The following is a 12,533-nucleotide window of genomic DNA, read 5'->3' on the forward strand; positions in this document are numbered from 1 at the left end:
TGAATATCTATTATGATGTATGGGGTTCTGTTCAAACAACCTCTTTATTAAGTTATAGATGGTTTGTCACTTTTATTGATTATTGTACTTGGTTGACTTGGGTTTATTTGATGAGATCGAAACATGAAGTTTTTTCTTATTTTCAACAATTTCATAAAATGATTTGTACCCAATTTAATGCACAAGTCAAAATTCTAAGAACTGATAATGGGACAAAATATATGAACAAAGTCTTTCAGCTTTATTTAGAGTCTCATGGAATCCTACATCAAACTAGTTTTATGAATACAAGTATACAAAATGAAGTATTTGAAGGGAAAAATAGGCATTTACTTGAAGTGGCTCGATCACTCATATTTACAATGAACCTTCCCACATCATATTGGGGGGATGCTATTCTTATTGCAGGATATATTATTAATCGAATGCCCCTTCACACACTAAATTTTAAAAGTCCTCTGGAAGTTCTTAAGGGTAATAATTCGTATACTATTCCTCCAAAGGTTTTTTGGTATGTTTGCTTTGTTCATAGGTCAAATGTTAAGAAACTAGAACTTAGGGCTGAGAAATGTATGTTTGTGGGATATTCTAGCACTCAAAAGGGTTACCAGTGTTATCATCCTCCTTCTAGGAAATATTTTGTAAATATGGATGTTACTTTTGGGGAATAGGAATCTTATCTCCAATCACCTCTTCAAGGGGAGCACAATAAGGAAGATACGTCTATTTTACCTTTCCAGGGGGAGATGTTTTTTGAAGATAAGGACATTGAGGACAAGGACCAACCATCACCATCAGTTCCTCAACCGCAACCTCAAACCACACGGAGATTGAATAGATTGGATTTAAGAACCTACACTTGTCAGAATAAAATGGATACAGCCATTAAGCATGATATGACTGATCAGTCAGAACCTCTGGATTCATCTCCTCAACATTCTGTGCCTGAAGAATTATGTGGTGAGTCTCCTTCTTCTGATACTCCTTCTAATACTTCTTTTGATGACCTTGATATATCTATTGCTTTTAGAAAAGGAGTTAGGACTTGCACTAAACATTCTATATCCACGTTTGTTTCCTATGATTCTTTATCTCCTTGCTATAGAGTTTTTGTCTTGTCTGTTTCTTCTGTTTCTATCCCACAGGATTAGAAGTAAGCATACCTTGATCCAAATTGAAAGGCAGTTATAGTAGAAGAGATGAAGGTTTTGGCAAAAAAATGAGACATGGGATCTTGTTATTCTTCCTCTGGGGAAGAAACTGGTTGGATGCAAATAGGTGTTCACTATAGAGCATAAAGAAAATAGTTCCATTGAAAGATATAAGGCCAGGTTGGTGGCAAAAGGATTTATTCAGACATATGGGCTGGATTATCAAAAGCATTGCTTGATAGAATCAAAAGGAAATCATGGCCTTACTAAATCTATCAAACCATGCTCTTGGTGATTGCTTTTCCTTTGGCTTTTTCACCCTCAAACCCTAGAGGGATCTCCATATATACTTCTTTTTCCAAATCTTCATGCAGAAAAGCATTCTTCACATCAAAGTGCTGAAGGTCTCATCAAGGTTTGCAGCACATAACAACACAATTTGAGATTAAAGGCGTGGGTAGGTTAAGGTACTTCTTTGGAATAGAAGTTGCCGAATCAGACATAGGGATTTTTATTTCTCAAAGAAAGTACATATTAGACCTCTTAGATGAGACAGGAATGTTGGGCTATAAACCGGTAAAATCTCCTATTAAAGCTAATCAAAAGCTGCAAGCTGGAATTGGGGAGGCAGTTGACATAGGAAGATATCAGAGGTTAGTTGGTAGATTAATTTCTCTCTCTCATATTAGACTAGACATAGCCTATGCTGTAAGCTTGGTAAGCCAGTATATGCATGATCCTCAAAAACCTCACTTAGAAGCTGTCTTTCATATTTTGAGGTATTTAAAATCTGCACTTGAAAAGGGACTTCTTTCTTCAAAGCATGGCCATCTCTAGTTAAAAGTCTTTACAGATGCAGATTGGGTTGGACCTCTCGATGATAGGAGACCGATATCAGGTTATTGCACCATTTGTTGGTGGCAATTTTGTCATTTGGAGAAGTAAGAAGTAGAATGTAACAGCAAGATCTAATGCAGAGGCAGAATGTAGAGCCATGGCACAGGTTATATGCGAGTTATTGTGTTTGCGAAAATTGATGGAGGAAATGCGATTATTAGAAAGAAACAATTTGTCCTATTTTGCGATAACAAACCTGACATCAGTATGGTTCATAATCCAGTTCAACATGATCGGACCATCCATATAGAGATTGATCGACACTTTATAAGGGAGAAAATAGTTGATGGGTCTTTAAGTGTCTCTTATATGACTTCCAAAGAACAAGTGGCCAATGTGTTTACTAAAGGTTTAAACAAGAAGATATTTTATACTCTAGTTTGCAAGTTAGGCATGTATAACATACATGAACCAATTTGGGGGGGAGTGTTGGGATCCTACTAGATTGTAAATCCCTAAATTAAAGGGATTATATTGTATTATATTTCTTCTTTCCTTCTTGTAGTTATCTTCCTCTTTTATTAGTTTCTTAGAATATCTAGACTTCTTTTATATTCAAGAATTTTGTATATAAATAGGAAGAGTGTACAAGGCAAATATATATTGAAATAAAAAACTCTTTTCTCTAAGAATCCTTTTCAACAAGAGATACACCCTTAGGTTTGACATCGATACCTTGAGCTTGCCATTGCATCCTTATCCCCTATTGTACTCGATGGGTACAACACCAAAACCCTCCATACACCGCCATTCACTATAGCCTCCTCCTCACCTAACCTTTTTACACAAACCCATCTCCCTTGTTCCTCCATCTCTCTTTTGATTCTATAGATCCTATTAGCACCCAAACCTATTTCTTCTTCCCTTGCCCTCCTACATACACCTTGTTTCAGAAGATGAGGAGATTTAGAACAACCTTGAACTTAGCCTCATAGCATATGAACATAACATTTAGAACACAAGATTCAGAAATTGAGTAGGAGGCAAATAAAAGGAAGAAGAAGAAAATGAGAATGAACAAAACGAGATAGTGAAGAAATGTTAGTGATGTAGGGAAATTTTTTTTCCGTTTATTTAAAACATGTGGGCTCATCAGAAAAAAAAATGTTGCCACATTAGCATCATATCATTATTTTTAATACCGTTAGTTATTTGTCATTTAAGCACTAACAGAGCACAAGTGCTTGCCCTGAATTACAACAAAAAAAGTGTAGTCTTGAATGCTGAAAGCATGATAGTACATGGCACTTAAATGTGTTTTCCCCTAATTTTTTCTCATCTTTTTGCCTTTTCTTAGGAAAGTGAAACTGATAGTGGAAGTTTGGCTTGATAACTATTATTAAAATGATGTCATATAATACAATTTCCTATTCTCTTGTTTTGGAACTTTTCTGGGAGGACTTTAATTGGGTTTGGTATTTATTTCTTATCCTCACAGAAAACAAATTGTGAATTCTTTTAGATATTATTTGCCTAAAATAAATTTAAACAAATTGTAGGTGGCTCAATTCTTGGTTGGCCTTGCTGAGCTTCCTGCCCCAAATACATACCCAAGGCGGTGAGTATTTAATAGCCTTAGAGTTTAGACTATTTTGACCATTGACTTTTTACCTACCTTGTACAATCCTTGGTTATCAAATTTTCCTAACCCCTTAGAATAGTTGCAATTTTCTTATGTTTTGACACAGGGAAGAGTTTAAGACAATTAAATCTTAACAATTAGGGTTTAAAATATGGTTGGTTATGGTTGGAATAAAGAAAAGAAAATTAGTGTTTATAGAAAAGCTCGTGATAAAATTTTGAAAAAAATACAAACATGTTGATGCTTATATTCAAAAAATTGAAATCTAATCTTAATTAATAAAAACTTAATGTGAAAATAATTGTAAATAAAGAAGAAAAGAGAACCAAATAAAATCCATAATTAGGTAGGATAAATTTTATTCGAAGATTGAAGACTAATCCTAATTAATGAAAACCTAATGAACAAAAATCCTAAATAAAGAAGGAAAAGAAAACTAAATAAAATCCATAACTGAATAGAAAACTAATTATAAAATCCAAAACAGAATAGGACTTAAGATGCTTCCGCATCATGTTCCTATCCTAAATTAAAAATAATTTTCGAGTTCCAATTGTATCTATTATGGTCCCGAAAAAATGATATGGTTACCATCAATTTACTATGCAATCAAGAAAGGTACTAATGTATAATTTCTTTGTTTTCCTTTTAGAAATACCTCATAGTTTTTGGCTTTGACTTCTAAGGAGTGAAAGAATTTTGTGCATAATTTTGGTGTCATGAGGTTTAATTCATTGTCACATCAACAATATTTTCGCCTAATATTGTTAAAGTCATTCCCATATGGCGCCAATGACAATTAGACTTGAGTGTTGTCCATATGGTAACAAGATAATTGGCCACATGGCATCAGTTAGTGCAACAACTATTTTTTTTAGATACTTTTATTATGGAAAAGAATAAATGATATTTTTCCAATACATATTACAAATTTCATTATAAAGTGTTTGGTTTGAAATAACGAGCCATTTTATTCTATTGATGTTTAAACATAATTTTGATAATATTTGTTGAAATGGTATTAAAGCGACAATAGTTGAAATATCATAGGGTTAAAGTGAATTAAATTCTGTTGACTTGCAAGTGTCAAAGTGCTAAATCACACGACTTTTCCCTAATTTTATTTTATTTTATTTTATTTATTGAAACACATATCATGATTACTCCTAAAAGATGTTGGTAAGAAGAAATATGAAAGTTGTAAAAGAGTTGTCCTTGTGAAAAAGGATGCTTCTTTTAAAGCTTGAGAAGCATATAAACTTGAATAAAGACAAAGTAGCCTTTCTGTAATTAATTAAAATGGCAATAGGAGAGATGTCCTGCCTGTTTGTGTTGTTTGATATTGAGGAGATTGTTAGGCTGGCCTATCACAAATGGCTGCCTACTTTGTGCAACTCAAAAGTACCTGGACCAAACCAAAGAAAAGTTTTGTGATAAGCTCAACATTGTAATTGTAGGTTATGGTTCAAAATATTTTTTTTTGCATCCTCATTTTGTGATAATATTTTGTTTGTACTATGAAATGCTAATGAAGCTGAAAGATGATTAGGATTGTCTAATATTATATAAGTTGGACTAATGCATTTGGTTTTTGGTAGATTCATCTCCTTTTGTAGAGTGGGCACTGGACTATCAGATGATGAGCTAGCTGCTGTTGTAACTAAATTGAAGCCTTATTTTAGGTATGGTATTGTAGATTGGATTATACATAGGGTTGATGACCAAAATGATCAACAACATTAGACAAATTTACAATTGTCGCCGCTTATTTGGAATTGCCTTATTAGCGCCTGTATTTCATGTATTAGTTATAATTATTGTCAAAGCCTAAAATCCCTTTTTGGTGACAATGTGGCCTTTAAACATGTTTCTCTCTCTCTCTCTCTCTCTCTCTCTCTCTCTCTCTCTCTCTCTTAGTGAAATAACAATCCATTAGGGAACCATATTGAATCAAATATCAATTCCATTTGACTAATTATTACTATGATTGGATCTTAGCTACTGTTGGAGTTGATAAATGTTGTATCTCATGATAGTGGAATTCCTAAGAAGTGTTTAACAATTGTATGTTTTTGCCAAAGAACAAAACATTTTATAAGAGAGAGGAAGAAAGCAAAAATGAGAAGTCCTTGGTGAGAATCCTAACGTTTATAAGTATTGACTATGACTGGTTTGATATTTGTGATATTCTTATTTTACCCAATCCCATGTTGCTTTTATTTCTTTTTCTTCAAAATGAAATGAAATTTTTTTTTTGAGAGGATTAAAATTTTCTAAGTGAGAATAATCATTAAAAAAAGTGCTCTACCAAGGAAGAGTGTTGTTACACAAAAGGCTAAAGAAAATGCTTCATATGAAAGCAAAACAAAAGTATATTCATCCTTCTTTTTAGAAAAAGAAGGGGAAAACGTGCATCTATTGTCATGGAAGATCTGGGAAACGGCATTAAGTTGTTTCCCAAAGGTAGTTATAATTTTTTACAAGGAGGAGGGAAATTGGCTTCCATTTTTCTATGAGACAAAAAAAATATCATATTTGAAAACTAAACTCCAGTTTCCAGTTTTCCAACAAACAATTTCTGGAATGAATTCCCAGTACGTAGCCTTGGTAGATTTCCATAGCTTAGCATTGCCAGAAATAGCATTTGAGCAGCATTAATCTGCAACTGAAATAGCTTTGTTGGTAAAGTTTGCTTTCTTGTTCGCTTTCTATATGTTCTTGGACAAGAAATCTGGCCAACTGTTGTGCCTAGATTTATATTTGGATTTTGAAGGTCCATTTTTTTGACCCGTTACATGTTTTCTGAGAATAAGAAAAAAAAAGGGAAAAAGGAATTTGAAAAGAGTATATTTAGATGTTGTGACAATTCTATGGTTTGTGGAGTTAGGTTAATTGCCAGTCAACAAGATGTGATTGTCTGTGTGGCCTCAAAACCATTCCATTATTTTGTACAATAAATCCATGTTTTATATTTTGCTCTATTTTGTAAAAGGAATCCATGCTTCAGATTTGTTTTTTCTGTTACTGGGATATCTACATTTATTTTGTTGGTTCTTTCCTTTCAGGAAATATGAATACCCAAAGAAAGGACCACCAAGTTTTTACCATGTTACAAATAATTCAAAAGAGAGACCAGATGTGTGGATTGAGAGCCCTGAGAAGTAAAACTTTCTACACTGTTTTCTATAGTAGTGATTAAAAAATTGTGCTTTAATGAAGTATTGTCTCTTACTGTTTTCCTGTCTCCTCCCTCCCTCACTTGCAGATCAATCATATTATCTATTACCAGTGATATTCGGACTATAAGTTCTGAGGTGCGTGTCTGTAATTATATGATAATTTTTTTCTCAGAAAATAGAAAAAAAAAATGATATATAAGATCTATGCTGCCTTGCCCTTGCATTTAGAAGGGGGCTGTTTCTATGGTTTGAACCTGTGAGTTTCAGGTCAAAATGGAACTTCACTGTCGCACCAAGGCTACGTATGCATTTGTTTGCATGTGTGCACGCATATGTGTGTGTGTGTATTTGTAGTTTTAAGTTGAACATTTTTGCTCTTGCAAAACTGCCTTCATTACTTGATGCAACCTTTCTGATTTGACTTGAGCTAATTTATCTTTTCATTCTTCTAGGTATTTGCTGCACCATATAGCCTGAGATTTCCACGTATTGACAGAGTTAGATATGACAAACCCTGGCATGAATGTCTTGATGTGCAGTGTAAGAAGATAGAATTTTTTCATACTGCGATCTTCTTTGTATCTTAATGTTGCATTAATTTAATTGTAGATGTCTAACTGACTAGGAGCCATTGGTCAGTCTTGCTTAGTTTTTTGATCTCTTTTTGCAGCATTTGTAGAACTAGTGCATTCAAGTAATGGTACCACTCAAAAGGGGAAAGAATCTGGAGTCTTGCAAGACAGCAAACAAACAAGAATGAAATCCTCCAAAAGGGGTGGAAGAAAGAATGCATCTGTTGTTCCATCTCATTTTATGGAGACGGATGTCTCTGATGTGAAGGAGGAGACCTTAATATTTTCAAAAATGATGTTCTGTATCCTTTATTTTGTTCACTAAGTTCATTTTTTTTCACTACCCTGCCTCTCATGTCATGACTGACAAACTGTATATTTTCAATTAAATGTTGTGTACTAATTTTCATTCACTTCCTCTCTTGAGTATGGCTTCTTACTGTGGTTATGATTTTATATGAAACTGCAGAAGGCTATTCTCTGTTAAATTAGCTAATTGGTTCCTTTAGAAACTACGTAAGTTCCAGCACAATCTATGTGTAGTGGATGTTACTACCATGTTCTTTATGTATGAATGCTCGTGTCCCTCAAGGTACAACTACATTTGCCTTTCAATAATTTTTCTCTTTTTGGCCGTTTGCTTCAAGTCCATATTATCTCTTCAAAACTGCTGGCTGCTTGAACTCATTTTAATTTGATCAATACTTACGGATCCTGGTACTCAAGTTTTAAGATTTTTAATGCAGTACTATTTTATTTTGCATTTTTTTCCAGTCCATTACCAATTTCCTTAGCAATTTCAGACTTTATTAATGTGCCTCCTACCTATTCTCTCGAGTACTTGCACAAAATGGTTGCTGAGAATGGGGGAACTTTCTCAATGAATTTAAATAAATCAGTTACTCACTGTGTAGCAGCTGAAAGCAAGGGTCTCTCTCTCTCTCTCTCTCTCTCTCTCTCTCTCTCTCTCTCTCATGCATGTACACATAATCTTACTACTTGCATTCGCTCAAACACAACTTTTGTTAATGGAACTGTATGATTAAAAGGAGTCTCTTCTCAGGGATTAAATATCAGGCAGGAAAACGTCATGGAGATATTATTCATTGCTCTTGGGTATTGGATTGTTGTTCACAAAAGAAGCTCCTTCCTTTACAGCCAAAGTTGGTTCTGCTTTCATTTAATTTATTGTTTTTTAAGCTTACACACATGCGCACATTATTAATTGGATGGTAAAGTTGAGTGTTTTTGACTGCAAATATACTTTTGAAGGCACTTCCTCTTCCTTTCTGACTCTTCAAAGAAGAAGTTACAGGAAGAAATTGATGAATTTTCTGATTCTTACTACTGGGAGGTAGATCTTGCAGATATCAAACAGGTATATTTACATTCTAGCATTTTCTGTTGTCAACACATATTTGGCTTATCAATTGGCTTATTACATATCAAAACCATAGTAGGGAAAAATAGATTTCTGAAAAATATAGCTCAAAGTTATGGTAATTGAACAGTGAGCAAATTTTCTTGACAAGAATGAAATGGTTGGTTAACTAATTTTCTGGAGTGAAATGAAATAAGTTGTTATCTGAGCCTGTGGTTAACCATTGGTTCTGGTTCAGTCTATCAGTTATTATTTTTCAACCAAAATGGTACCTTTTGAATTATTGTTTTGCCTCTTGGGTGTTAGAAAAAATCTCATTTAAATCAAGCACATCTATAGGTTTTCAAATCATTCAGCCACACAGAAAAGCAGAACATGAATATCCAACTATACTATGGACAAGGGAATAGGTGAATGAGTTTGAGAATGCAAAATAAAATTATACGTTGTGGAAAATCAATAGGAATTTATATTCCTATTTAATGTAGGATTTATATTTCTAATTAAGTAGAGTAATTATAGGAGATTTGAATATAAATATGTAATGTTTTATTTTCTAGATATAATGAGAATAAAGATGTATCTCTTCATGGTTCTTTCCCTTCTATTCCTTTCTTCCCTTTCTTGTAGCATACTATCTTCATCCAATCTAACTTCTCAAGTGTAGGTAACTCCAAGGACTAACTTAATCCTTTATTTTTTTCTCTTCACTCATTCCGCTTCATCTTTCAGGCTAGTATCAACTATAATTCTCATTCAATTTCTATACTCTTCTTCCCCATATATCATAGTTTATTGCTAGTATTTTGTATTCTCTTTACTTTTTTCTCTCCTATGATGTAGACAATGTTAATTCCCTTCATATTCATCATGATTACTAGCTTCATCAATTTCTCTGTTTGTCTAAGCAAAATGGAATAGTTTCTTTGCCCACAATCATTTGTTATGCAATGTTGTCAAAAGTGCTCAGGGCATAAAGCTAGATGATTGTGTTCAGCAAGGTGCTGTAGTGCCATAAACCTTCTATGTGAGATGCCTTCATATAAGTGGTTGCTTTTTGGACTTGATTGTGCCCAGTGCCAAGCTCCAAGTGCTTGAATCATGTGCCTCACATAACACTTGGTTTTAGGTCCCATTTTTCTTGGACGGAGAATGGACCAACTGATTGTCATTAACAAAATGATTATCTAATGGTCAGAAATGAAAGCTTTTATAAGAAAAAAAGGTGATCCAGTGCACGATGCATCCCGCACTTGTGGGCTCTGGATAGGGTTGATACATTCAGCCTTACCTTGCTTTGCAGATGGGCTGTTTTTGTGGCTTGAATTTCTAGGTCACAAATGGAGTAACTTTACTGTTACATCAAAGCCACCTATAAGGTTGTTTTAGATGCAGAAAATTTAATGCTGATTAGATAGCAATCAGAAAATTTAGTTTTAGGAGTCAAATCAATGTTAATTTTTTTTTGGCACTATTGGTCCTTTCTAATTACCCTTTTTTTTTTCCTTTTATCCTCTTTTTTGATTCAGTCTCTCCAACTTTTAATGTTTCCATTTTTTAATATAATACTAGTCCTACCATTGATGAACTTTTCTGGTTTTTTAAATCTCACTTCTTTCTTTTTCTATCTACTTTATGCACATTTTTTTGTTAATTCCTACTTTCTCTCTGCTGTTTTTCTCTGGGCAATTTTTTAATCTTGTCTTCCTTCCTCCTTTCCTTGTTGGAGTATTCTTGCTTTACTCGTATAAAGATGGGAGATGAGAATGGAAGAAGTTGAGTTACTAGATATAGATTGTGAAAAAGTAATTGTGAAGAAGTTCATGGATAGATAGTAAATAGCAGATGGGCTACAATTTTCCTTGCAAATGAATATAAATAATATAACCTTTTCCTTTAAAATACAGACATATAATATAATATAACAATAGTAGTGAAGGATAATAAGTCATCAGAATAAAGGAGAAAAATGTTTGAACAATCATTTTGCTGGACTAGAACTTGTGTAGATAGCTGCTATGGCAAACAACCTATCCATTTCACCACATGCAAACTGGTTACATATCTGTACCTGTTCGCTACATATATTGGTCAGTTTGATTAATTATCAGTCTCCTAAATGGAAGCATCAAAGCCAAATGAGAACCCAAAACTAATAAAGTATGAAGTAAAATAAAAACTCAAAAAAAAAAAAAAGAACTGAACTAATCAATTTGGTTTTCCTATATTCTAGGTTTGGATTTTCATGTTGGCCAGGTTTTAATTTTCTTTTGGATTTTTTTTTATAATCCCTAGGAAGCACTGATTCTTTAGTATATTGGAATTTGGATGATGCACACAGCAAATTTTGAGGGCAAATGCAAGAAATTGAAGTTATACCATTTCATTTTTACAGCTTCTAGACAGCATAAATACTTCAGAAGATGCCAACAGAATTGAATATTTTAAGAGAAAGTACTGTCCAAAGGATAAATGGTCTCGCTTTCATGGTTGCTCTATGTACTTCTACCTTTCAACACTGTCTCTGTAAGGTCTCCTATCTATCATGGCTTCAGATTAATGTTCTATATCCTTTGAATGAACCAACTTTTTGTGGTTTTAATCATTTTATGGATAATTAATTACTTTGTGGTGAATTCACTATTTCTTTAAGAACACCTGATTGGGAATCCCTTATGGGACTTAAACTGAGGAGGTTGAAGCTTGAAGTTCTTATGGGTGGTGGCCAAGTCAGCAATAATCTTGCTAATGCTACCCATATGGTGGTCCTGACTGTTCCAGGATCCAAACTGGATTTTGATACTCTTATAAAGAGGTACTCCAAATATCATTTTACATTCTGCTGCATGATACAGTTTTTGATAAATTATGCCTTCTGTTCATACAAGTTTTTATGCTTACGTCATGCAAGTTTTTGTGCTTACTTCTGAATGTAATGTGGCAGCAAAGAATACAATGCTGAACTGACTTCTAAATTAATCATTCTAGGCTGATTTCACTATTATTTTTACTTTTCATATGTTGTACATTATAAATTGGTTCTTAGAAGGGTTGTAAGGTTAAGTAGTCTAAGCATTTGGATAAATTATTATTAGAGAAAATTAATATTTAGTCATCTATTTTAACGAAACTAATTGCTTGATCCTCCTATTTTGAAAAATACACTAATTAGTCCATGTATTTTTGTTTTGTTTACTCTTTAGTCCCCCCGGTTATTTTAGGTGTTAGTGAAGCATGAAAAGTCCAAAATGTCTTAAAAATTTATAATTCAATTTTAGATTAAGTTGCTTGTTTGAATTTCATTCAGTCTCTATAATTTGAAAAACAAAACTATATAAGTCTTAAACTATTTAGTACCCATAACGATAATTTTTCTCCTTTGAATGTATTGATTAACAGAAAACTTAATTAAAACTGGACAAAGGGACTAAAGAGTAACGGGGACTAACTAATGTATTTTTTAAAATACAAGGACCAAGTAGTTATTTTCGTTATAGTTGGGTCTAACCAGCTCACTATTTCCTACGTATAAGTGATGTTGATAGGGGTGTTGGGTTTGATGGTGTGTTGCAATTTGCCATTCTATTTTCATTTTATTTGTGGAATGTGTGCATATCATTTTCTTTTTCCCTAAAATGTCAGGCTTGAAAATTAATGCTTAAGAGTGGTATGGACAAAAATTGTGGTTGGATGTTTATGCCGTTGGCATCTTTAGTCATGTGTATGGTCCAAGATTGGCCCATCACTAACTTAGCAATTCCGTCAGTTAAC

The 12,533-nt window shown here is 33.5% G+C and overlaps 1 protein-coding gene across 1 annotated transcript in view; it reads left to right on the plus strand.

Annotated features, from left to right (window-relative positions):
• The window catches only part of LOC110640066 (DNA ligase 4), a 31,482-nt gene that overhangs the window by 16,236 nt on the left and 2,713 nt on the right, over positions 1-12,533 (plus strand). Inside the window, exons 15-25 of the mRNA XM_021791241.2 lie at positions 3,548-3,606; positions 5,229-5,312; positions 6,696-6,791; positions 6,896-6,944; positions 7,262-7,349; positions 7,480-7,683; positions 8,185-8,310; positions 8,445-8,544; positions 8,654-8,759; positions 11,158-11,288; positions 11,416-11,577. Of these exons, the coding sequence (XP_021646933.2) occupies positions 3,548-3,606; positions 5,229-5,312; positions 6,696-6,791; positions 6,896-6,944; positions 7,262-7,349; positions 7,480-7,683; positions 8,185-8,310; positions 8,445-8,544; positions 8,654-8,759; positions 11,158-11,288; positions 11,416-11,577 (1,205 nt within the window). The remainder of the gene's footprint in view (positions 1-3,547; positions 3,607-5,228; positions 5,313-6,695; positions 6,792-6,895; positions 6,945-7,261; positions 7,350-7,479; positions 7,684-8,184; positions 8,311-8,444; positions 8,545-8,653; positions 8,760-11,157; positions 11,289-11,415; positions 11,578-12,533) is intronic.

This window comes from Hevea brasiliensis, chromosome 17 (assembly GCF_030052815.1).
Source record: "Hevea brasiliensis isolate MT/VB/25A 57/8 chromosome 17, ASM3005281v1, whole genome shotgun sequence".
NCBI classification, from domain to species: Eukaryota; Viridiplantae; Streptophyta; class Magnoliopsida; order Malpighiales; family Euphorbiaceae; genus Hevea; species Hevea brasiliensis.